The sequence below is a fragment of the Zingiber officinale genome, chromosome 5A, assembly GCF_018446385.1.
Source record: "Zingiber officinale cultivar Zhangliang chromosome 5A, Zo_v1.1, whole genome shotgun sequence".
NCBI lineage: Eukaryota > Viridiplantae > Streptophyta > Magnoliopsida > Zingiberales > Zingiberaceae > Zingiber > Zingiber officinale.
Genome location: NC_055994.1, coordinates 24141929 through 24168198, shown reverse-complemented (window position 1 = coordinate 24168198; position 26270 = coordinate 24141929). Strand labels below are relative to the sequence as shown.

General features: G+C 35.1%; 1 protein-coding gene across 1 annotated transcript; it reads right to left on the bottom strand.

The window, feature by feature from the left end:
- Window positions 1-14102: 14102 nt before the first annotated feature.
- LOC121980321 (60S ribosomal protein L34) lies at window positions 14103-20377 on the bottom strand. The gene is made up of 4 exons (XM_042532312.1): window positions 20219-20377; window positions 19886-19965; window positions 14462-14571; window positions 14103-14366 (listed from the first exon to the last, which is right to left on the bottom strand). Exons 1-4 carry the CDS (start codon window positions 20295-20297, stop codon window positions 14273-14275), a joined length of 363 nt encoding a protein of 120 aa, XP_042388246.1. The 5' UTR covers window positions 20298-20377; the 3' UTR covers window positions 14103-14272.
- Window positions 20378-26270: the final 5893 nt, after the last annotated feature.

Here is a 26270-nt window from a genome sequence, read left to right as displayed (position 1 = left end):
CGAGTTTGTAAAAACTTTAGATCTACACTAAAGTTAAGATTATTACCCTTGATGCGCGCCCCACGCGAATCCCGCTCGTCCAAATGATGCCGGATCTCAAGACCGTCAAGCGTACGGTCCTCTAGAAGTATCCACACGGACACACTAGATGGAGGTGACCAAAAACCAAGGTGTGCTAGCACCTATGTGGTTCGGCCAAGGAAGGAGGAGAGGGAGAGAGCAAGAAGAACACTCTAGGAGGAAGAAGAAGAGTGAATGATAGAATAATTTTCAAAATGAAAATTCTTCTCCACATTCAAGTGGCCGGCCACCTTCAAGGAGGTGTAACCCCCACATTAATTCCATTAATGTGGAGACCATTAAGAGTTGTAACCCCCATGAGGTGGCACTCTAGGATGATGTGAATCAACACTATTGGTCCACATCTTGCCACCTCACTAAATGACATGGCAACAAGTGTAACCTCCTCATTTAATGTGGGCCACATTAAATGCTATGGAGGCTTGTAACCTCCATGAGGTGGCACACATTGATGATGTGGAGCAATCCTATTGGTCCACATCTTGCCAACTCACTAGTGATGTGGCAAAAAGTCAAGTCAAACATGACTTTTTCTCTTCTTCTCAAATCAAGTCAAACTTGATCAAATCTCTCTCATGGTTGATCTAATCCAACCATATGATTCAAGACAACTTAATATAATGAATCTAATTCATTAAATTAAGTTGATTTAATGAGTCATAATCTAAATTAGACTCATTAATACATGAATCAACTTGAGTCCAACTCAATTAGCCCAATTTGGATTACTCTTAATCCAATATGATTCATCAAATGAATCTAATCCTCTTAGTTCATCATATGAACCAAATCTCCATCTAATTGTCCTTAGTGTGTGACCCTATAGGTTCTTGTAACGTTGGCAATGCCCTAAACCCATTTAGGAGCATAAGTAATGAGCGGTATCTAGCAACACATCATTACTACCCAAGTTACAAGAATGTCGAGATCCGACATCACCTTGTGACTACTAATTGTGACTCCTCACAATATATGTGACATTGTCCTTCTATCTTAGACATCTAGATTAATCAATATGAGGCATAGACCGTGTCATCCTCTAATCAATCTAAATCTTGAACTCCAAGTAGACTCACTCGATCAAATGAGCTCAACATCTAATGTTGACTCATTTGGGCATGGCCATGCACTTCGTGGTCTAACTCTATCAAGAATATTGATGTCGCTCCCGTCATATGGGAGGGATAGATCCCATCTACATCACTCACATCCCTCTGCATAATTTGTTACATACCCAGTAATCGCCTTTATAGTCCACCCTGTTACGGGTGACGTTTGACGAAACCAAAGTACATAACTCCTTATGTAGGGATCCATGGTGACTTCAGGTCTAAGGACTAATAGTCATACTAATAGCTACATGAGAAAGTATATGACACTCATATAACGATCCATGATACTTTCTCATGGCAGGTCATTCAGTATGCATTCTCCAATGTATACCCATGTGTCAGCTTGATATCTCTATATCCATGACTTGTGAGATCAAGTCATCGAGCTGACCTACATGCTAGTCTTATTGCATTAACATTGTCCCTGAATGTTAATACTCGACTAGGAATGATTTAGAGTAGTGTTCCCTATATCATCTCACTATTGATTCAACTAATCGATTGATATAGGTATGAACCTTCTACTCAAGGACGCTATTATACTTAGTCTATTTGGCACTAATACAAATAAGTATAATAACCAAACAAATGCCTTTATTAATATACAAGAATATGATACAATGAGTCCATACAATCATCAAATGATTGGCTCTAGGGCTCTAACTAACAAGTCACTCATGCTGCTGCGAGTAGTTTCCACAAGTGACCTACTCTACAATTTTTTCCTGCATCGTGTTCTCACCGGTCGATCTATGTCGATGATGCATGTTGCACATCTTTGACCTAATGGCAACACCATTTAACTTTATCTTCTCTTCTCCTTTGGTTTGTAGGTTCTTTATACAAGGACGTGGTAAAGGTGCTTGATGTAATGTTTGAACCAAACACTGTCCACATTGGCATAAGCTACTCCACCGAAGTATTTGCCTCAACTATCTGTTGATTCAAGAAGTCATTAAATATAGTTGATGAGACCCCAAATTGAAACACCATACTAGGTTAGCTTTTAATTTTCACCTTCTGGATTCTGAATTTCTCGTAATATGCATTTATAACTCTATTATATTCTCTTTCTCTATTATATTCTCCTTCTCTAGTGTATCTGGTGTGTTTTTGATTTGATGGTACTCGATGAGCTTTTTGGAATGTTGTCTTGTGAGATTTTTATTATTTATGAACTTGTCATCCAATATTATACTTCATCGCCATTACTCTAAAACTCTTGAGGAACTCAATGTTACTTGATTCACCTAATATGCTTTCATTGGTAATTTCAAGGAGTTTTTCACTCACAAGATAAGTGTCCTTCCACTTAGTATCTTACTTTTCTATTATAGTTTATTATTATGGAGGAGATTATTTGGTATAAACATATCTGGAATTTAGATATCATCAATAGAAAATGCTAGGTCCTCTCATCGCTCACTAAGATGGGTCTGCATATTTCTTCTATTCATATCTTCATCTATTTTTACAAATTTTGTAGTTGGAAAATTGCATCATAAATCAGTTCTCGATTGTCTCCTAATGCAAATAGGATATATCCAAACCACCTCTGAAAGCCAACTAAAGTTGTTGTTCCTATTCTTGTTATTAATTAGTAATGGAGTTGTTTGAAAGGATAAGATATTCTATAATTCATACGATATTCTAAATATCTGCATTAGTATTAGCTTTTGATTGGAAGCCGTAGACAGATTTTTTATGGTTTTGTTGTGAAAATATTGCTATCAACTATCTTACTTTTTAAATTATTCTATCTAATGTTATTTCAAGATATGTTTTGCAGGTAAGATTATCATTATCAATGATTAGTTATATACTAAAAGTCTTCGAACAACTATAACGGCCTATGAGCCAGGTATCTTGCAGTAGCCCCTTGGCTACTTTCTATGATAGACTTCGGGCTACTCTTATAACAACCTCAGGCATTAGTATAACAACTTAAATGTCAGGTAAACTAGTACTTTCGAGTAGTTAATAATGGCCAATGGACTAAATATATACATTCTTACTGCCTTAAGGCATCATTTTTACTACATATGAGCATCAATATAATGACATAAAGGCCAGGCAGCTAACGCTTTCGAGCTAATAATGACGGCCAATATGTTAGGTATTATTACTCTAAAAGCCTCTGGGCATCAATATAATGGGTTAAAGGCCAAATAGCTAGTGTCTACAGGCTATAATAACGATTAATGGGCCATCTATATGTCTAACAGCCTCCGTGCAAACTTCATCTATCTCTATATCCTGATGGTTTATTGAAGCTAGTAGTTTTCCACAATCTTGAGCTATTTTATATATATCTTGTCATCCTCCATTTGGAATTAGTTTTGAGGGGTCCATTTTATTAATATCGCCAATGACCTCCCTAAGGGGTAAGGGTTAGTTTTTTTCTTGATTGCCACTATTCCCTAACAAGAATTGGTATTATGGTCTTCTTACATCCCTTTAATAGTATTTTGGGGCAAGATGAGACTTTGGTGTTCGTGACATTCCTACTTGATAATTCAATTGTCTTGTTGGAACGGGTGGATTGGATAGAGGGAGTGAATAGTCTGTAATAAAAATTAAAATCTTCTCTTGCTTCTAGCTTAGCAAGGACGCACAAATTAAATATAATAAAAATATATGTAAAATAAAGTATGGGACTCAAAATTTTTATTTGGTTACAACATGGATAGTTGTTAATCTAAAACTGTAGAAAGATCACTAACAAACTCCTCCTTCGACAATGTTGGAGTCGGAGAAGCTCCTTACAGCAGTTGGAAGCTCAAAAAAAAAGATTACAAAATTAAAAGAATGGGTGTGTTCGAATTCCTAGCTCTAAGGCACTATTTATAGTGCACTGGTCAAAATGATCGTTTTGTTGACATGGCAATTCGAGGTGCCTCTATTGATCCAGAATGCCTCCAACAGGATGAAGTTTTCCAATGTTCGATTGATCAGGCTGAATGGAGATGCTTCTGTTCATCAAGGGCACCTTAGTTCTGATGGAGGTGCCTCAGTTCCGATGGAGATGCCTCAGTGCGGTTGGCGTGGACTCCGCTGCTTATCTCCGTGGCAATGACTCTAATCTCATTCGAGGTGACTTGGGTTAATTTGAGGCGCCTTGGCAATGGTTCATTCGAGACGCCTCCAGTCTAATCTGAGGCACCTCTAGTACTGTTCATCCGAATGTTCAATATCAGCATTGATCATTCTTCGGTTTGCTCGCTTGGGTGATGCTCCAGTTGTCCGGAGTTGATCTCACTCGAATTCAACTATGATCTTCTCCTTGAGCGGACTTCCTCTCGGCTTCTCGGCTTCTCGTCCCTCAGATGCACATCGTGCATCATTCTTGCTCCATCGATGTACTCTTCCACAACTTCTTGTCTCTTTGATGCACCAAGCTCGTTGACTTCCTTCCTGTATTATCCTTCTCATTCGTTGCATCTTCTACTCAACTCTTGTGTTTCTAAGTGCCTATATACTCAGACACAAGGCATCAAACACATATGGTCTAACTTAACTTGGTCGATCACATTAAGACTAACTCAGGATATTTACAATTTGATGCTCTAGCTTAACTTTTTGAGTTCGAATCACGTAATTATATTATTCTCAAGGATTGACCTATATGATAAATTACTCTCATTTTGGTTGCAGGAACTAGAGTCTCTATTCTTCCTTATCATAAGAAGGTTATCAATGGTATTTGGAATTATTGAAGTACGGTACTCAGTAATATCCTCTTGCATGATTTGGATTTCTTATTTTATCAGATTGCTTTATGATATCACAGTAATATTATTTTTCTATATTGTTGATGATTGGTCTTCTACTTTTTTAGTAATTTTACTAATGGACTCTATTGGGATGTTAGTAGACTTTTGTTATTCCTAGATTGCTAGTTATCCCCACCAAGGGATCAAACTTCTCTCTTTGGTTAGGACAAATTAGTTTCCTAGTACTTTTTATATATTCTCATTATTATCCTCAGGTGGGATTGGTCTTCTGATCTTCATGAATTCTTATTATTATCTCACATTGGGTAGCTTCTTTTCTTGACATTCTCATTATCCTCTATCTGCATTGGTTGGATTTCTGGTCTTCTCCATATTCTTGCATCTTCGCGATCGAGAGATTGAGTCTCTCTCCTTGGCTAGGACTAATCAGATTTCAAATTTTTCTAGATATTCTTATGTTCTGCAACAGTGGGATTGAGTTTTTCATTCTGATTGGGACTTTTTGAGATTTACAATATTCTTGGTTTTCTGATTATCTTTATCGGACTTGATTCGACTGCGCACCTTAGTCTGACTTGAATGAGGGATATCTGATGGTAAAAAAAATTATCCCCGAATAATAGGGTTATTTTTTTCTCAAGTTTTGGGATTATTTCCATCTAAGTATTAGGGAAAAGCTCTGTCGAGCAATATGGCAAAGACCTACCAAGGCGAGCAATATGGTTAAGTTTTGCCAAATAATATAACTAAGTTTTGCCAAACAATATGGATAGGCTCTCTCGAGCAATTACATTATCGAATGTTACAATAACACCACTACTACAATATGTAAGGGATCGGTGGCCGGCTTGAAGGAGGGTTGGATAAACGACACCCCCAAATGATCACTTCTTCCTACACTTGTTAGTTTGCGCAGCGGAATACAAAAACTAAAGCAATGAAAATAAACAAGTAAGAGCAAATGCTAACACAAATCCTTTACGTGGTTCAGAGATTGCTTGCTCCTACTCCACGGCATGTCCTTGTAACGCCCCGCCCCTTCCTGCTTAAGCTGACGGGGGTTACTTATCTTTTCTTCTTAAACAGCGGAAGTCTTATCTATAGCATATATATATATATATATATATATATATATATATATATATATATATATATATATATATATATTTTAAAACACATCATCATCAACTACCTATCATATGAGTCACATAACATGCTTAACATAAACTTAGACCATGATACTAAAGAGCATGATGAAGTGTCATAGAGTTATAAGGGAAACAACATGAACATAATTCTTATTAATTAAAAGCAGGTTTTCCTCTTTAGCCAAGTCACTACTACACACGTCCTTCTTGCCCCCTCCTGCTGCTCCCCTAGTACATCCATTCTTTGCCCTTATCTGTGGTACAAGGAAAGTAAGCTGTGAGCACTCAAGGCTCAGTAAGATCCTTTCCTACTCACAAAAACCGTATAACATAAATAAAACTTCAATGCATAAAGCGTAAAGACAACTCATCATATCATGTATAGAAGCATCATATCATAACATAATCATATGGTATCATGGCATATCCTCATAAAGTCATAAAGTGCATTCTAGCATAACATGATCATGATCATAACCTATCAAAACATAATCATAAGGTTCATCCTAACATAACATAACATAATCATAGGCATCATGGTATATCGTAACATAATCATAATGTGTTATGCAAGATGACTTTCAAAAACATGATTCATGCAATAGTATATGCAACATGTCCTTTGAAAACTTATTTCATACATACTTAAACATAATCATAACATGGTTAGGGCCCCGGCTTGTACGACATACATAAATGCGTGCATCCTATGTAGGTCCAAGGTAGCAAGTCTTGAACCCTACAAGGCATACATACTAGGCCTGTTTCTTAGTTCATCGACCTAGGGGCACTTAGGAGTCCATCCCTAACAAGGCCCGTTTCTTAGTCCATCGACCTCGGGGCGCTTATGGAGCCCACCCTTGGTACAAGCCATACATAAAGTAAAATAGCATGTCTTACATATCATGGTTCTTATCATTCCTTGCACATCATATCTCTTATCATATCATACCATATAGAATTTTGGGCACACAGCTCATCATAATCGTATGTAAAAATTTGGGCACACAGCTCATCATAATGGTATGTAAAAATTTGGACACACAGCACATCATATATTTTATGCATAAATTGGGCACACAGCTCATCACATATATCATGCATAAATTGGCACATAACTCATCATAAATAATACACACCATAGCATAAGGGTTTCCATCATGTATAGATCATAAGTGTGCATAATTACACATAGAAGCATAGAAATCTCATAATCATGACATATAATATACATGGAAAACATAATTAGGTTTCTAACCCTAATGTCTTATAGTGGCCGAACCATATAGATTGGGTTTTTGGTAAAAAAAAACTCCATACCAACATGTGAACCCTAAGTAAGCATCATTTCTTATACCATAAGAAACATCATGAGCAAGTTTAGGTAGAGTTCCAGGATTCTTAAGCTTACAACTTATCATGGCCGAAACTTATCAAGCATACATTGGGTTAAAAACTATCATTCAAGCTTGTGAACCCTAAACAACTTCCATAGCAACCATTTCAAGGAATAATATGAGCATAGTTGAGTTAGATTCTAAGTTTTCTAGACCCTTAAACATGAAGTGGCCGAGAGTTATAGGACTTAAAACTAAAGTTCAAGTGTCCTAAAAGCATGAGAACCTTAAACAACTTTCATAGCAAATATTTCAAGGAATAACATGAGTATAGTTGAGTTAGGTTCTAAGTTTCCTAGGCCCTTAATCATGAAGTGGCCGAAACTTGTAGGGCTTAAAACTAGGGTTCAAGTGTCCTAAAAGCATAAGAACCTTAAACAACTTTCATGGCAAATATTTCAAGGAATAACATGAGCATAGTTGAGTTAGGTTCTAAATTTCCTAAGCCCTTGAACATGATGTGGCCGAATGTTATAGGACTTAAAACTAAGGTTCAAGTGTCCTAAAAGCATGAGAACCTTAAACAACTTTTAAAGCAAATATTTCAAGGAATAACATGAGCATAGTTGAGTTAGGTTCTAAGTTTCCTAGGCCCTTAATCATGAAGTGACCGAACTTGTAGGGCTTAAAACTAGGGTTCAAGTGTCCTAAAAGCATGAGAACCTTAAACAACTTTCAAAGCAAATATTTCAAGGAATAACATGAGCATAGTTGAGTTAGGTTCTAAATTTCCTAAGCCCTTGAACATGATGTGGCCGAATGTTATAGAGCATGTAATTAAATTTCCATGCAACAATAAACATAAGAACATTAAGTTAGTTTCATAACATTTCATCAAGGAGGTCATGAGCATCTTAGACTTGTTTTAAATTCTCCTAGGCTTCAAAACTAAACATGGCCGAACCTTCATGGACATGAAATAGAGTTCAACTTAACATACAATCATGGGCATATCATAATAGTTTCATATCTTATCTTAGGGAGATCATGGCATGCTTAGTTTTAAATTAAAGCTCTCCTAGGCCCTTAGTTCTACCATGGCCGAATACTCATGAATCTAAGTTCTACCAAACATTTTAACATAGAAACATGAGATAAATCCTTATCATAGAATACATGTTACAAGAAAAATATTGAGCATATCAAATTTAGATCTTTTCATTCCCTAGGTCCTTCCTTTGGTTTTATCTTGGTTGGAATTCTTCATGATGTTTTCTTAGATTTTTATGTAACCGAATCTTCATAGAACAACAAGAGCTATTGTACCACAGGTGAGGGGAACTTACATCCTTTCGCTTGTGGTTTTCCTTAGAGAGAAAAGTGTTCTAGGTGTCAAGGAAAAAAGGAAGCTTCTTCTTCTTGTACCTCCTTTTGTTTCCTTTGCTTGTAAGGGCTAGAGCTTGAAGGTTTCTTCTCGGAAATTAGCTTTCTTGGAGAAGAACCTAACTTAGCTATTGGAATGAGGAGAGGGAAATTTTCTTGGTTCGGTGAAGAATGAAGAAGGGAGAAGGAGGAAGAAGAAAATGAATTTAATCTCTTGTTTTTCTTCTCTAAACCTATTTATCCCTTTGACAAATGAAACATGTCCTCATTCATTCCCTCAACTCCTCTTTTCCCCCCACTCTTTTAATTCCCACGAAAATAGAGAGGGAGAGGGAAGTAGACAATCTCTCTTTTGCTTGCTCCTTTTCTTAACCAAGAGGGAAAAGAATGTAAGCAACTTGGTTTTCTTTTGCTCCTTTTTGCTTAGTTTTCTTTTCTTCTTTAACTAAATTTTTCATTCCTTTCTATCCAATTATTTCTCCTTATCCTAATGGTTATCACTCATCAATTTATCTCCATCAATTGTGGGAGATTCAAGGTTCAATCCTTGACCTCACCTCTTCTTATTCTATATTTTCTTTTGTTTTTATTTTTCCTTTTTCTCTTATTCTTCTCATTTCTTTATGCTCTAAGGAAAATAATATTCATATTCCTATCATATAATTTCGTGGGTGTTACAGTCCTTGAGTTGGACGAACCCTTGATCCTTCGATGGATCAATCCCCGGCATTCTCCGACTAGCTCTTACTCATTCTCGGTGGAGTACAACCTCTCACAAGGTTCTCTTCCTCTTACAAGATGAAGACTTAGATTAGGAGGAAGAGAGTAGGCTTGAAAGCTTTGGATAATTTCTAAGGAGTTATTCAGCAAACATGAGTAACCTCCTTCAAGCCCCAAAGCTTCCTATAAATAAGAGGAGAGAGTTGATCATCATATCAACTTATCTCGGCACCAGTCGACTGGCAAAACCATCAGTCGACTGGTGTTACTGTTGGAGGTAGCCAACGGCTACTTTACAGCACCAACAGTATGTCAACGGTCATTTACCAGTCGACTGCTAAAATATGCAGTCAACTGATCCACACTGACCAAACGAACAGAACCATTCTGTTCACACCCAGTCGACTGCGCGATCGACTGCACCAGTCGACTGCTAAAATATGCAGTCGACTGCTACAACACTGCTACAGTAACGCTACAGTACTGCTACAGTAAACCCTAAAACTAGGATTTTACTCCGAGTACAATTTCTCATGCACTCGTACCCTCACCCTTATGACTCATTTGACACTTCCTTTGCAGCTTTAACATCTTGCTTTCAAGCCTACTTCCTTTGGCTCTCGTCCCTCGGATGCATTCAAGCCCGCGGCTCGTCCCCAATGTCATCCTTCGCGTATGCCTCGAAGTCGCTTCTCTCGGCCCTTGTCCTCGCTGCCTTGTCCACGGTCCCTCGGATGCTTCATCCTTCACCGGACCCAAAGCCATCAACCTGAGTCGCATGTGTATCCTACAAACCTGCACAACTCAAATACACAAATCAAATACAAGGGTGAACCTAGCTTAAACTCTTTGACACACACATCAAAACTATGATCGTACCGATCAAAACCTAGGTCGATTGCACCAACACAGTATGCTACAACAAATGCTATAATGGTCTGGAAACTCAAATTAATTCTCGATTAATTTTGCTATAGTAAAATGCTATAATATTCTAGAAACTCAAATTAAATCTCGGTTAACACTGCCACAGCCTCCCTCCATATCCGTGGGACCGGCTCTAGGGGGGTCGCTGATGTGACGGTTCCACATTTTTTCAAAATAAATCCCCCAACTATAGTAACTATAGTATACTAGAGTTGTGCTACAGTGTTTCTAGAAATTATTTTTTCTCTAAACAATTCAAACGTCCAAATGCTCATTGTTATAGAAATGTTATAGTAGTGCTACAGTAACATTGCTACAATATTCCAAGCCATCAAATTGTTCTTCCAAGTAATATAGTTCTCGGGTACTATGGTACATCGTTGCTATAATGTCCCGAGAAATCAAATTATTCTTCTGAGTAATATAGTTCTTAGGTACTATAGTACATCATTGCTACAGTATCCCGAGCAATTAGATTGTTCTTCAGAGTAATATGGTTCTTGGGTACTACAGTACATTGGTGCTACAATGTTCCAAGCAATTATATTGTTCTTCCAAGTGGTATATTTATCATGTCGCTATAGTAATACTACATTATCGTTGCCACAATAATGCTACAGTACTGCTATCATACAGTATTGCTATAGTACCCCCAAGCGACTTGATTAGCCATCCAAGCAATACATCCCGTTGTTACAGTACTGTTATTATAGTATATTACTACAGTACTACTATAGTATCTTGTAGACTAGCCATTGTTATAGTACTGGCGCTACAATAATGCTATTGTATCATCACCGCAATAATGCTACAGTATGTCACTACAGTAATGCTATAGTATCGCTACCATCCAATATTGTTACAGTGCCCCTCAAGAGACTCGATCAACCGACAGAGCAATGCAACCTTGTTGCTAAGCACCAGCGCTACAGTACTACTATAGTAGTAGCAATTTTCCAAAAAGCAATGTGCTCTCCTGAGCAATCACATTTTTTAGATGCTACAGTGTTTCGTTGCTACGTTACTGCATGATGCTACAGTACTAGTGCTTTTCTATCTGAGCTTGAGAAACCTTGGAGCATAATGACCTGACAACTTGCTTGCTAACAACTCGACAATGTCAGTGTATGGTTTAACAACTGTCTCCTTTAGTCCTCGACGGCCTGACAAGGTCAAGTATTACATGGAGATTCCTTTTTGAGGGCTATATAGGGAAGGGATTGAGGTAAATGGGAGGGGTTGTTTCTTCTGTTGAGCAGAGGTGACTCTTCTCCAAAATTTAATTATTTAGCATTGGTTTCTACTTTCTTTTTCTGGTTACATTCTTCTTCTATTCTTGAATGGAGAACTAACTTGAGCGTTGGAGTGGCCGACCATTAGGGCCAACCAGTTCTAACACTCCTTTACTTCTCACTCTTTTGGATTTTGGATTGAGGGGAGATCATCGGAGGTTTGTGGAAAGGAGGAACTCGAGCAAACAAAAGTGACACCATCAGTTATAAACCAATCTATTAGCCTCAATTGCATTAATGCACTACAAAAGAGCATCAAGTGTGTTCTTATCTATGATGAACACGACAGAAGGACTAAGGGACTTCAACGGCGGTTCAAGGTGCATGATCTACTACTTCAATATTTCCTCAACTCGCGGACCAATCCAAGCACACCACGAGCCAACTTGCGTAGGTTGCGGGCCCAGGCGGGTTGGTCCGCCTTTAAATGGATTCATAAAATTTCAACGCAACCCATTTAAATTATTTGGTGAGACAGGTCAACCCAACGGACCTAAACCAAATTGACGGCTCTAGTAGCAACATAATTAGCTACTACAACATGTAATAGTTATAGTTATCGTAATTACTATAACATTATAATAGCTTTTACTTTCAGTATTATTACTGTAGCTACAACTAGCTATTACAATGTGTAACCGTCAATATGTTATCGTTATAGTAATGTGGCAACTACTTAGTAGCTATACAAATGCGTAGTAGCAACTTAAATAATTAATACAACTATTTTAAAGTGATTTTGATCCAGTTAAAATGATTTTAATAAAATTTAAAATTTTGACCAAATTGATAAAAATATTTTGATATAATGGTATTTAGAATTTAGAATTCATGGTGGCAAAAGTCGATTATGTTCGTCGCCAACATCTCCGCCAACCCGTCCTAGGTAGAATTTAGAGGTCATGATTCAATTATAATTGTCCGTCAACTATTCAAGTAGTTTTTATAATTATTTTAAAGTGATTTTTACATATTTAAAGTAATTTTAGCTAAGCATATAAAGGTTATTTTAATGTAATAGTATTTTATATTGATCCTGTCCGGGCACTGAGTCGACGGACACTGGGGACGTGGCGCTCTCCCCTATCTCCGACCAGCTGCACAAATCTCCGGCGAACCTGCAAGGAAGTCGAGCCGGGAAGGGGTTCCCGGCGACGACCCTCCGACGCTCAAGTCAGGCAAGAGGAAAACGATGAAGTGGCTCCAAAGATGAGAGATCGCGTACCTCCGGCGAAGTCTGAGGGCTCTTATATAGAGTTGTGGGGAGGCTTATGCACACCTACCGAGGCGTACACGTGTCCTTTACCATACCTTAGTATGGGCTTACCAGAGGAGCATGCCTGACACCATACTGCTACAGTCCGAGCACCTCTCTGATGGGACAGCAGAACCTTCCGTCGTATGATTCTGCGTATGGCTTGGTCGTCGAACATGCCTGTTGTCAGAAGATGTTCCCCAATGTCCCCTTGTCCTTGTCTCTTTTTTCCCTGAGCCGAGCGTCCATCCGCTCGGCAGGCATCGGTCCGACCGGGCGTAGGTATCGGTCCGACTGGAAAGATTTCACTCCATCGCGTGCTCGGCTGAGACTGTTCCTTAACAGCATTGCTGCTTTACGCCTCGGCCGAGCGGGCTACCCGCTCGGCCCTGCGACCCTGTTCACCATGAGCGTCGGAAACCCGACTCCCCATCGGGTTGTCTTTGATTCCGCCCGGACCCGTTCGGCCGATCGACCCGACCCTTCTCCGATCGGATGGATCTCATACCGACCCTTTTGACTTCTGACCTTCACGTGTCACTGGCTCCCCACAAAGGAGGTCCCCCGTCCTTACTGCCGAATCATATATAAAATAATTTTAATTTAAATAAAATAGTTCGTTTTTATAGTGTAACAACGAGTAACTAATATACCTTGTAACAGTTTGTGAGGGCTGGAACAAGCAATATTTTTTATATAAAACATCTAGCGGGTGCTCTTTGATTTTTTTTTTTTTTATTTAAAAGATGCTACACTTTTGATTTTTTTTTTTATCTTATTATACTTGCCATGATTGTGATAAGACAAGTGACAATTAAAAAAAACACAATTATAATTTCACCTTATATTATCTATAAAAATGTTCTATTTCTTGAAAAAAAATTATCTTGGACAATTTTTTTTTCTCAATACCATTTTAGATTTTATCTGGATTTCGAATATAAAAACTTGCATTTCTCACATGTAGGTATGTTTGAAAGGTTTTCTTGCCTTGTGAATCTAAAAACTTTTATTTCTAACATGTAGGTGAATGAGAAAAAAAAAAATCTGCAGTCCAATTTCCTCATGTGTAACATCAATTCTAACATCACCACAAACAATGCCGCAAACACAGGAATAAAACAGATCCATGGAATAATAAACCAAATACACCTAAAATCTCAGGAAATAATACAGTTATACCACGTACAGTGCCGCCACATTAACACGACAAGGGAAGTAGATAATTCTACTGAGAATATCGACGGAACTATTGCATAACACAACTCATTTAGTTCATTGGCCTAGCTCTTGGAGGACTGCTTCTCTTTAGTCTTTTGAATTTTCAAGACCTTCTTCACTATCTTCTGCTCTTCTACCAGAAAGGCTCGAATGATCCTGGAAATGAAGAAATAGAAGTAGACGATAAGGTGCAAACTGTACAAAGTTATAGGCTATGAATCGGCTAACGTGCTGAAGCCCAAATTACCCACCTCTCTCTGACAGCACCTCCAGATAAAACTCCACCATAAGCTCGGTTCACAGTCCTTCGGTTTCTGGATAGCCTAGACCTCTTGTACTGAGTGGGTCTCAAGTGAGGAATCTAAACACGAAGGAAAAGAATCAACATCTAGAAAAATCAAAAAGAATAAAAACCTGAATCACATCAAGAAACAAAATTTCAATGAAAAATAGATGACAATCCATTAGGCAATGAGCAGATGATTTTCTGAAATGAACCTATAAAAAAGCATAGGAACATATGTATTGACAATTTTTCATAATGGCAATGATGAAATACCAATAGTGTGACCACAAGAGCCTCCGTGTCAGCATTTGGCATTTGACCGACTTGCCAGATGTTAAGAACAATTTTTTTTCACAAAAAACAACCAAAGAAAAACTGTAACCTAAGTTCTGCTGTTGCAGAAGTGATATAGTGAGAGGTTAAAAAATAAAAAGCACAAACGAACCAGAATAAAAGCTGGGTCATAAATGTCATGGGTTCTGTACTATTTCAAACCATGAGGAAAAGCGGATTAATCCAGCACTAGTGCACCATTGTTCCACAAGCAGACACGGAATAATTCTTCAAAGTCCTCATGTGTTAGACCCATGTAGGGGTGTTCATGCACTGAAATTGACCGTCTAAACAATTGACAGTCATTTATAGACATCACTATTCTTCAGCATAAAGATTATGGCAAGTGATGATGAGATTTTATCCATCATGATGAAATTTTATCCATTTCAGATAAATTATGTATCAAAATAAGATTTTCACTTAATCCTGCATAATTAAATCTTAACAAATATATAGATCACTTGAATCTCATCAAATATATGGACCACTCAACTCTCAACAAATATATAGGCCACTTAAAATGTCAAAAATAATCTTTTTCAAATATTCTCCCACTTGATCCATGTATCTTGTCATTCACTGAAGGAGTAAACAAAATACAGAAGTCGCGGTGAAAGGTGAGGAGACGACTATTATGTCTCATCTATCACAATTTATTATGCTTCTATGTGTTCAATAACTACCGTCTAAATTACATGGAATGATTTAGCAAGAATATCAAATATTACAATTATAACAAATAAATAATTATAACAAATAAATAATTACAATCACAATATTTATCTTTACCCAAGTAGCACAATAATACTTAACTGTAATAATATTTCTATATTAATTATTTGCATAATTGAAAATTGCACCATGTCTAAAGTCTATTTAAGAATTACAAATCCATTGAAAGTTTAAGAATAACATCCAAATTAGAATTCAGAAAAATTAATTCTTAATACATAACTAAATAGATATAAGAACATATTACCAAATGTCAAAATTATCAGTATCAAAATTAATTAGGTAGAGGATAAGTAAATTAATTTAACTAAATAGAAAATTATATAGAAAATTTGTACAAAACAAATTTCACAAAATTTTCTAACAAACTTTAATCGAATTGAGGAGGAGATAATATAGCACCGTTACCTACTGTTAGAACTTAAATCATGATTTTCTATATTCAAATAAACATAACGAACAAATGCGGAATAAGATTGGATATTACCCCAGCCATTGATATTCCAATAAAACTTGAATAAGACTCAAATATTCTTTTATCAATTTGAGAATCATTTATGCACTCCAATCCTTATTATAAATGGTGTAATAATTCTTGAAGGAGTGAGTGATTAGGAACCTCAAAGCCACTATTTATAAGTAACTTGTTACCATCAAAGTCAATCCAAAAGATTATGACAAATTATGATGAGATTTTATCCAATTCAAGTAATTATGCATATCGAGAAATATTTTACACTTAATTATGCATAATTAAATCTTAATAAATATATAGACCACTTAAATCTCAACAAATATATGGGTCACTTGAAATGTCAAAATAAAATTTTTTGATATAATCATGATTTGCTACAATCTTCTTTTAGATTGGCTTTGTCATGGTAATGATTTACCAATAAAGAGTGGCTTTGAGGTCCCTAAGAATTGTTACGCCATCTATATTGAGGTTTGCAATTCTTAAAAGACTCACAAATTGATAGAAGAATATGAGTTTTATTCAAGCTTTACTAAACTATCAATGGTTAAAGGTAATATTCGGTCCTATTCTGCATTTGTTCATCATGTTTATTTGAATATAGAAAACATGATTTAAGTTCTTAAAGTTGGTATCAGAACGAGTTTTATCTCTGCCTTAATTCGATTAAATTTTTTATTTCAAAATTTTGTGAAAATTATTTTAAATAATTTTTCTATAATTTGCTGTGTTGTTAAATCAATTTTCATTTCCTCCACCAAATTAATTTTGGCACTAGTAATTTTGCCATTTTGTGAGATGTTGTTCTTATATGTACTGAGTCATATATTAAGAATTAAATTTTCTAAATTTTAATTTGCATGTCATTATTGAACTTTCAATGCCTGCAATTCTGATGACTTTAGACATGTTCATTTTTTAATTATTCAAATAATTGTTATAGAAATACTATTATGGTTAACAATTATTGTGCTAATTTGGTAAATAAGTATATTTAATATCTTAATGCATATTATGATTGTAATTATTGACTTATTATGATTGTAATATTTGATATTTATGCTAAAACATTTCATATATTTGCTAATTAAGTCAAAAAAAATTAGCACTTAAAACTCACATCTACTCAAATTTAATTATTATTGAACTATTTCTAATTTTATATGAATAAGTTAGTTAATAATAATTATGAGGTGGCGTAAGAAATCATGAACTAAGAGAATTTTTCATAGACGGTTTAAATTCTTCTAAGACTTAACCAAACTTTCCCGAGAGCAATCTTAGAAACTGATTTTGCATAATCGTCATTAATGGCAATAATTAAGTTAAAATGTGAATAATTAAGTTGTTTAATGATAATTATGAGGAGACAAAAAAAAAGCAAGAATTAAAGGAGTTTGCGGCTGGTCTTCTGAGGAATATTACTCTATCTAAGGAGTTTAGTTTTAATGAGGACTCACCCAATCAAATTTTACTATGAGCACAAGTTCTTAGTAAATGTTAATTGTATTACTAAATAATTATTATGTAAAGCATTAAGTAAAGAAAAAATTTTATCTAGTGAATTGTATAATTTTAAGTAATTAAGAAATAACCATAACATTCCTAATCATGTAAATTTATACATTAAGTGAATTTAGATCACTTAATATATATTAATTGTGATTTATTTTATAAATATAATAAATTTTACTGCACATGAAGTTTTATTATATTTATATAACTAATTAGGATAAAATATCAAAATTAATTTTCCTTAATTTATCAAGGGTAGTTAGGGGAAATTAATTTAATAATTTTATTATAAAGTTATATTTAAATCTAATTTGATTAAAATTTTAACCGACAAGACAATTTTATGTCACTAGATTTTCATGACATAATTTACATTGGTAAAACATGACATTTGCCTAAAAAATTTTAAAGTAAGCATGTGTCTAAGTTTATAAGTAGTACAACTTGTGAATTTCTCTGATATGCATTACAACATTCTCAAACTTGGGGATGATTATAATGTTTGAAAGTAAAGAATTTTCATTACTGAAAATAGCATTCCTGATATAGTTGGCCCTTATGAAAAATGGGAACAATCTAATTGTCTTTGTGTAATGTTTATAATGATCAAGATCTCTGCTGATACTCATGGTTGAGTTGAAGAGAATTATAATGTTAAAAATCCACTTAAGGTAATTGATGAACAATTTGCAACTAAAGACAAAGCTCTAGCTAGCACCTTAATTATGTATTTTAATGTCTCATATATTTGTTGAGATTTAAGTGGTACATATATTTGTTAAGATTTAATCATGCATAATTAAGTGAAAATCTTATCTTGACATGCATAATTATCTAAAATGGATAAAAGCTCCTCAGGATTCGCCACAATCTTTTGAATTGACTCGGTAAAGATAAGAGTTACTTACAACTTCAAGAACTATTGCACCATATATAGTGAGCTTAGGAGTGCTTAGAAACTCACAAATTGATAAAAGAATTATTTGAGTTTTATTTAAGCATTACTGGAATATCAATGGCTAGAGGTAATTTCCTATCATATTCCGCATCTGTTCATCATGTTTATTTAAGTAGAGAAAAACACAATTTAAGTTCTAACATGTTGAGGCACAAGACATCAAATATAGAAAAGGCACATAGAGCTAACAACAAGACATTCTCAAGAGATGTTCATTTCATCTACAAAAAAAAATCACAACATATACAACTCTAAAACATCCATAAGCTCTTTTAGGCATAAAATAAAATAAAAAAAATTCAACATGTGTAGAGAGAGAGAGAGAGAGAGAGAGAGAGAGAGAGAAAGTAGAAGTTAAATTAGTGGTATAACATATCTCTACTAACCAGTGTTCTAAAAATCAGCCTAGGCGGCAACCTAGGCACTAGGCGTCCGCTAGCCACACCGAAAATATGCTAATCAACCAGCCTAGGCGGTCCTAGGCGCCGACTAATCGGTCAACTCGTCTAGGCATCGCGAAAATAGTGTAGGGTTTTCACGATTTGTTTTAGTTTGGGCTTTTAAATTTAAAGCTCAATTAAAAAAAACTAAAATGTAATCTTGAGTTTGTGTCCGATAATGATATTGAATTTGTGTCCGATGAAGAACAAGTTGAAAATTATGGAGAACAAGAAGTAAAATAAATTTGTGATATTTTATTCGTTATATGATTTTGAACTCATTTTAAATTTGATGTTATTGTGTTGGAGTTATAGAATGTGATTTATTATATAATATATGTTGATATCCTGGAATCCACCTAGTAGCGCCTAGTCCCCGCCTAGACGGCCTAGGCGCTAGGCCCGGGCGTAGCACTCGACTAGTGCCTAGCGAATTCTAGAACCTTGCTACTAACCCATATGATTTTATAAGTGAAATATACATCATCATTTTCTTTCCATCTAATTGATGTTAAATGACCCGCAATATCATCACAAATTGCATATAAAACTCAAGCATTAACTTTTCTCATTTTTAAAAATAATAATAATAATTTAGACCTAGGTGGGAAGAAACAAAATCATATCAATATGCTGGTTAATGCTGATTCATTATAATAACGTTTGTTTATATTCCATATTTAAGTTGTGAAGAAATGAAAATAGAGTTGGATTTGAGCTGTAATATATATATATATATATATATATATAATTAGGCTAATTATGGAATAATGTTAAGGTTGTGACAATTTGATTAAAAGATAACAAAACATATGAAGATAGCAAATTGAACCAGAACAAAGTAAGAACAAAAGCATTCAAGTCTATAGTTTCCAACAAGATAACAAGTCAGAAAATTTTTAAAGATAAACAAGAAGCAGCAGAAGTGCAAACCCCTTGTATTCTCTTTCCAGTCACAGGGCATTTCGGTCCGCTGGCTCTCTTGTGAGTGTACTGGTACACGAGCTTCCCACCTGCACTTTAGAAAACAAACCAATTCACAACGAAACGAACCGTGATTACGAGAAAACGAATTGCCAGACACCTTACGCCAAATTATCAAGAAAACAAAAACAAAATCCTTGAAATAGAAAGGCAATAATTTTAAACGAGACCAATAATCAAAGTAATGGAATGGAAAATCGAATCATTTAAAATAAACCTGGGCCATCAACAAATTTGCTAAAAGCTGGAACCACGAGAAAGGAAGAAAAATTGGATCTTTACCAGGGGTTTTGACTACACGAGTCTGATTCGATTTGGTGGCATAGCTATGCCTCTTCCGGTAGGTTAACCTCTGCACCATATTGCAGATTTCTTCCACTCCGCCGCTGCCTATATGAAGCTTAAGATAAGCAAATCACCAACTGTTGTAGTGTGTCTGTGTGTGGCTATAAACAGAGCGAAGGCAGCCTAATTGCCTAAGAAAATGACCTAGATCCAACGGTCCGCAAGAGATCCATGCGACGGCTGTGATCCTTGAGTATAATTTAATATTTTTGCCTGAAGTCCAACCTGGATCCTGTAAAACTAACCATTATCAAAAATGAAGAGAGGATCAAGATCGAAGGAAATACGGCAATTTTCCCAAAGCATACTCTTTCCATTTTACCTTTTCTATTAAATTTAGGGGTGTTTGGTACGCGCATTTTCTATTTTCATTTTCTGGAAAACATGCGTTTCCTGAAAAACGATGTTTGGTTTGCGTTTTCCGCGCGCATTTTCTAAAAAATTGGCTATCGTTTTCTAAAAAAACAGAGAATGACAAAAAGTCATTTTCTGTTTTCTAGAAAACGCGCGTTTTCCAACAAATGAAAATGAAAACGGTGCAAACCAAACGTACCCTTAACTTTTTTTTTCTTTTCTTTCCTCACTCTTCTCTCTCCTCTCTCATCTTTCCCCTCTCTCTCTTTCCTCTCTCCATATAATATTTCTTCTCTTTCCTCTCTTCATATAATATTTCTTCTCTTTTCTCCTCTCTCTTCCGTCTTTTTACATTTCTCTCTTCTCTCTCTCATGTAAACCTGATCATGATTTGAAATCGACGATTCGACGATTCGACGGTTCCAAGTAGGTCGACCCTTAACCTTAACCGTCCAAGGCAGTTACGATTCACGGTTCAGAACCGCCGGTTCACGGTTCGTCACGGTTCGCCACGGTTCAAGATTAATATGTTAAAAAAAATTAAAAATTAAAAATTAAACATTAAACATTAAAAATTAAAAATTAAAATTTATTGAAAAAAGGGCTTGCACTTATTTAAGTTATCTACGTATTCCTTTAGGGGAATCAAAGCCCACGTAGTTCTTTTACATTTTTATCCTTTTACATTTTCATTCACTTTCATTTCCTATTCCTGTCGTATTTGTTCTTTCAGTGTCAAAATCTTCAACTTCGTCATCTGAAAGTTACATTCCTTGGATTCTTTTCTCCGCTCTGGTTCAATCGTCCAGTAATGCTTGGGCTTCCAATGAGTCGGGAGACAAAGTTGATCGTCGTTCATCTAATATGTTGCCGCCGGCACTGAACGTCTGCTCCACAGCAACAGTTGACACTGGACAAGCTAAAATTTCTTTTGTGATCACGGAGAGAACGAGAAAGCTTTGAACCTTCTGCGACCACCACTTTAAGATATCGAAGATTTCACTATCTGCTTCATTAAAATCAAAAGAAGTCGTAAAATAATTCTCAAATTCCTGTGTGAAACTTGAGGATCCTCGTGGACGTTTTGTCCGTTCTTTTAATAAGAGTTGTGCTTTTGTAAGTTTTAAATTACTAGTAGTAGTTTGTTATATTTCAGAAATATTAATTTGTGTTCCATATTTTGCATAATATTGATTATAAATATTATATAAATAAATTCTAACATTATATATAATATTAACTTGATCAGGAGAAGAAGAATATTTAATTAGAATTAAAGCGTCATAATATAAAGTTAACATTTCTTGTAAAACTTCTAATTTAAATCTAGGATCTAAACCAAATGCAATTAAATAAATTTCAGGAATTAAATAGAAATATTTTTGCCATTTAGTTTTCATAGTTAAGATGCAAGGAGATAAAGATTCATTATTAATATGTTCATTTAAAACTAATACTATATTAGAAAAATTTTCTAAAACTAATTAAGCAGTGGGATAATAAACACCGAAAAGTTGTTCGGTTGCATCATTAAATACTTTTAAAATTTCACAAATACTACTACAAATATTCCATTGTTGTGAAAATAAATATATATTAGTATTAGTGTTTTGTGCAAAAAATGAACATAATAATTCTTTATATTGAAATAAATCTTGTAATAATTGGTATGTTGAATTCCAACGTGTTGGTACATCACGTGGAAATTTTTTAGGTCTCATTCCATTAATTTTACAAAACCTACCCCATTGTTTCATTATAGATGGATGAGACCATAAATAAGAAATTGTAATTTTAATTGGTTTAATATAACTTTAATTTTTAAACCATCTTGAACACATAAATTTAAAACAAGGCATACACAACGAATATGAAAAAATAAACCTCCAATAATAGGTTGACAAATAAATTTTAGATCATCTATATAAGCGGTATTGGAACTAGCATTATCTAATGATATTGAAAATATTTTATGAGTTAAATCATATTCTTCTAAAATTAAACATAATAATTGTATGATATTATGAGCATTATGTGATTCATCAAAAACTCTATAAGCTAATAATTTTTTTTGGAGGTTCCAAGAGTTATCGATCCAATGACTAGTCACACCCATATACGAATGTGCTTGCCAATGATCACTCCAAATATCGGAACTTAAAGAAACTTTATTATCTAATTTACTAAATTCATCAATTAAATTCTTTTTTCCTTATTTTGCTAATTTTTTAATTGTACAAGTAAGTGTAGTCCTAAGAACACGTTTAGCACATGGATTAAGAGATTCTTTACAAAAATCTTCAAATGTGCATTTAGATCCAAAACTAAAAGAAAGATGTTCTACGGAAACAAATTTAGCTAATGATTCTCTTAATTTATTATCCGAATATAAAAATAAACCGGAATCGGTACTACCATTAGTTGAAGAAAATCTTGATAATTGTGTTTGAGAACGGTTGAGTCCATATTCCGCCGGGTGCTTCGTTTCTACATGTCGTTTCAACGACCCATAGCCGCCGCCGGCTTGGAATTTGTAAAAAGCATTGCAGTGCTTACATTTTGCACTCATTTCTCCCGACGTAAGAGTGACTTTTTCAAAATGTTTAGTGAAAATAGAAGACTTTAGAGGAGGAAGTTCCTGAACCTTAGAAGTAATTGCATCGGTACTTCCTTGTGTTTCGGGTGTCGGATTCGGAAGATGCTCGATCTCATAATCGGTGGATTGAATGTTGGGGTCCTCCTCCCGCGGATTCATTATTTGCTTTCCCTTCCGAGCTCGAGATGATGCACCTCCGCACCCTCCTTCCATTGTAATTGAAAATTGGAAACGAAAGCGTGTAGAGATTAGAGAATATGAAAATGAGATTAAGAGTAGAGAAGATGTGTGTGAAAAATGATGAAATGAGCTCTCTATTTATAGAGTTTTGATAGTAACGGGCACTAAATCATAGCCATTGATCAAAAAATAGTCAAATGATCCTAACCGTTGAAAAAAAAATACATAAAAAACCCTCCCAACGGCTACGAATCGCCGGTTCCAATGGCTACGAACCGTCGATTAACCGGCGGTTCAAGCCGTTTAAAGAAAAAAAAAATTACGGTTGAACTACCGGTTCAACCCGCCGGTTAACCGGCGGTTCGCCGGTTTTACAGCCAATGAACCGGAACCGGCTCGGCAACTTGCCGGGCCGGTTCCGGTTCGACCCATCGAACCGAGTCAACGAGCAACCGGCCCGTTGACCCGATTACGGGCCCAGGCCGGGTCCGAGCCAGACCCGACCCGGGGTCGGGTCTACTCTCATGCATGTATAAATATCAAACTCATGTAGGACATGATATAATTCTATATAAGCTTAACGACTCAAGGCCCAACATAGATTTGATATATATCTATATTAGACTCAACGTGGGTGTAATATAGAATCATATTAGGGTCACATTGGGCCTAATATGAATACATATCAAGTCTAATATGGGTCTAAGACTACAAAAAGTCCAACGATGTCGTTCATTACTTATTTCGACTTTTCCGGGGTTGTTAAAATATAATTGGAAGAATCTATTCTAACCCCAACGTGGGTCCATGTTGGACATAATATAATTTCATATCAAGCCCAATATGGGCTTGATATGATTCATATCAGGCTCAATGTGGACCTTAATTATAAGATTTATATCAAGCTCACATTAGGGTTTAGAGTCAATTCTTCAAATTACATTTATATATCTCCAGAGAAGTTGAAATAAGCAATGTATGACACCGTTGGACTCCTTACAGTCTTAAAAATTCACAGGACTTGAAATGGATCTAATTGGACATGTCTATGTCCATTAGTGGATTTTGGTTAAAGCTCATTGATGGACCTAGACATGTCCGATTAGATCCATTTCAAATCCTCTGAATTTCTAAGACAGCAAGGAGTCCAACGATGTCGTCCATTGCTTATTTCGGCTTCTCCGAGAGTGTTAAAATGTAATTAAAAGAATCAGTTCTAAATTTAACATGTGCTTACGTTAGGTCTGATATGAAATCACACCAAACTTATATTGGCTTGATATAGAATCATATCGAGCCCATATTGAGTCTAATATTCATATCATGGTGGTAAAAGGTGAATACGCTCGTCCTACTGCCCCGTCAATTCATCTCGGGGTCAATACGGAGGAGATAAATCATGGACAGTTACTAATCTTTGGAATATCATGCAAAAAGAGAGAGAGGAGAGAAAGAGAAATGAAAAAAAGGAAAAAAAGAAAAAAAAAGAGAGGAGGAGAGTAGAGGAAAGAGAAAAGAGGTTATTAGAAATGTAAAAAAGAGGGAAGAGAGAGGAGAAAAGAGAAAAAGAGAGGAAGGAGAGAGAAGTAAGAGAAAAAAATAGATTTGATAAGAAGGATAAAAGAGTAAAAGTATAATATTAAATGTGTCTTTTGATTAAATATTAAGGTAGCACGTGTTTTTTTTTGGTTAATTTAAAAATATAGATGTGTGTGTTTTTTTAAATTGCTCATGTAAATATGATGGCAATATTTTTTAGTTAGAAAATATTTTTTTTCCTTTAATTTATATCATTAGTTTTTCAAATTTAATTAAGTACTAAAACAAATGATATAAAAAGGTTGATAATAAAAAATATCATTTAATTTTAATCGACTAACTAATAAAAGAGAACCAACCTGTCGAAAATAAATTATTTTAAGGATAAATTATTAAATAATTACTTTGATAGTAAATTATTAAATAAATTATTAACAACCTAATATGAACTTTTAAAATGAAAAATATAGAATTATTAAATTATAATAAATATGTTATTTCTAACAAAAGTATCGTATCACGACAACATAGCTAGCCAACAAATGAGCAACCTACTAGTCCGGATAATGGTTTAGTAGCCGGACGTTTTAATTTTTTTTTAAATATTTAAGAATCCAATCTCAATTTTAGTAAATTAATAAATATTTTTTTTAGCCGATCCCATCTAGTGGGAAAAAACTTGGTTGTTGTTGTAATAAATATTTTTTTTTAATAAGCAGTTGACCTAAGAACGATAGCTGATAGGTCGCTCGCTACGAGCATATCGGGATGACAATTTCCTCCAAACCTGACGAATGATCCGATATCCTATCTAAATAGAGAAGAGTATAAAGGGATTTTTTGGACCCAATTAAATAATCGGATATGTATTCAAGTAATCAGGTATGAAGATTGTTAGCATAGGATAGGGCGGTCTTAGATTTTAAAGGATCCGGTACAAAAAAAAAAAAACTATTTTAATTAAAATAAGAAAATTTCATTTAAATTAAAGGGTTTACATGTGTACACTACTATGTAGTATCGATGGGCGAGAGCGGTGACACGACGATGCGACAATGACGACGCTAGATGATGACTATTGGTGTGGGCGAAGAGTTTGAGAGTGAACAAAAGAGGATTCTGAAAGATTAGGGTTAGGAAAATAGAAATCAGAAAAGACTCGTCTATTCTCGTACGGATTTTTCTCTTTATCAGGAGTATCAAAATTCATAATATTTTAAAATTTATAATTACATCTTTTAATTTTTATTCTAGTGGATATATTTTATTAGCTTTTACTAAAAATATATATATAAAAAAATTTTACAAAAAAAGGGGACC

Bases quoted from the DNA above. Each gene is read 5' to 3' on its own strand.
- LOC121980321 (XM_042532312.1), bottom strand. From the start codon at position 20,297: ATGGTGCAGAGGTTAACCTACCGGAAGAGGCATAGCTATGCCACCAAA. The intron at 19,966-20,218 runs GTAAAGATCCAA...TCTAAAGTGCAG, and splicing joins TCGTGTAGTCAAAACCCCTG to GTGGGAAGCTCGTGTACCAG. The intron at 14,367-14,461 runs GTGGGTAATTTG...CTTCATTTCCAG, and splicing joins GGAGGTGCTGTCAGAGAGAG to GATCATTCGAGCCTTTCTGG.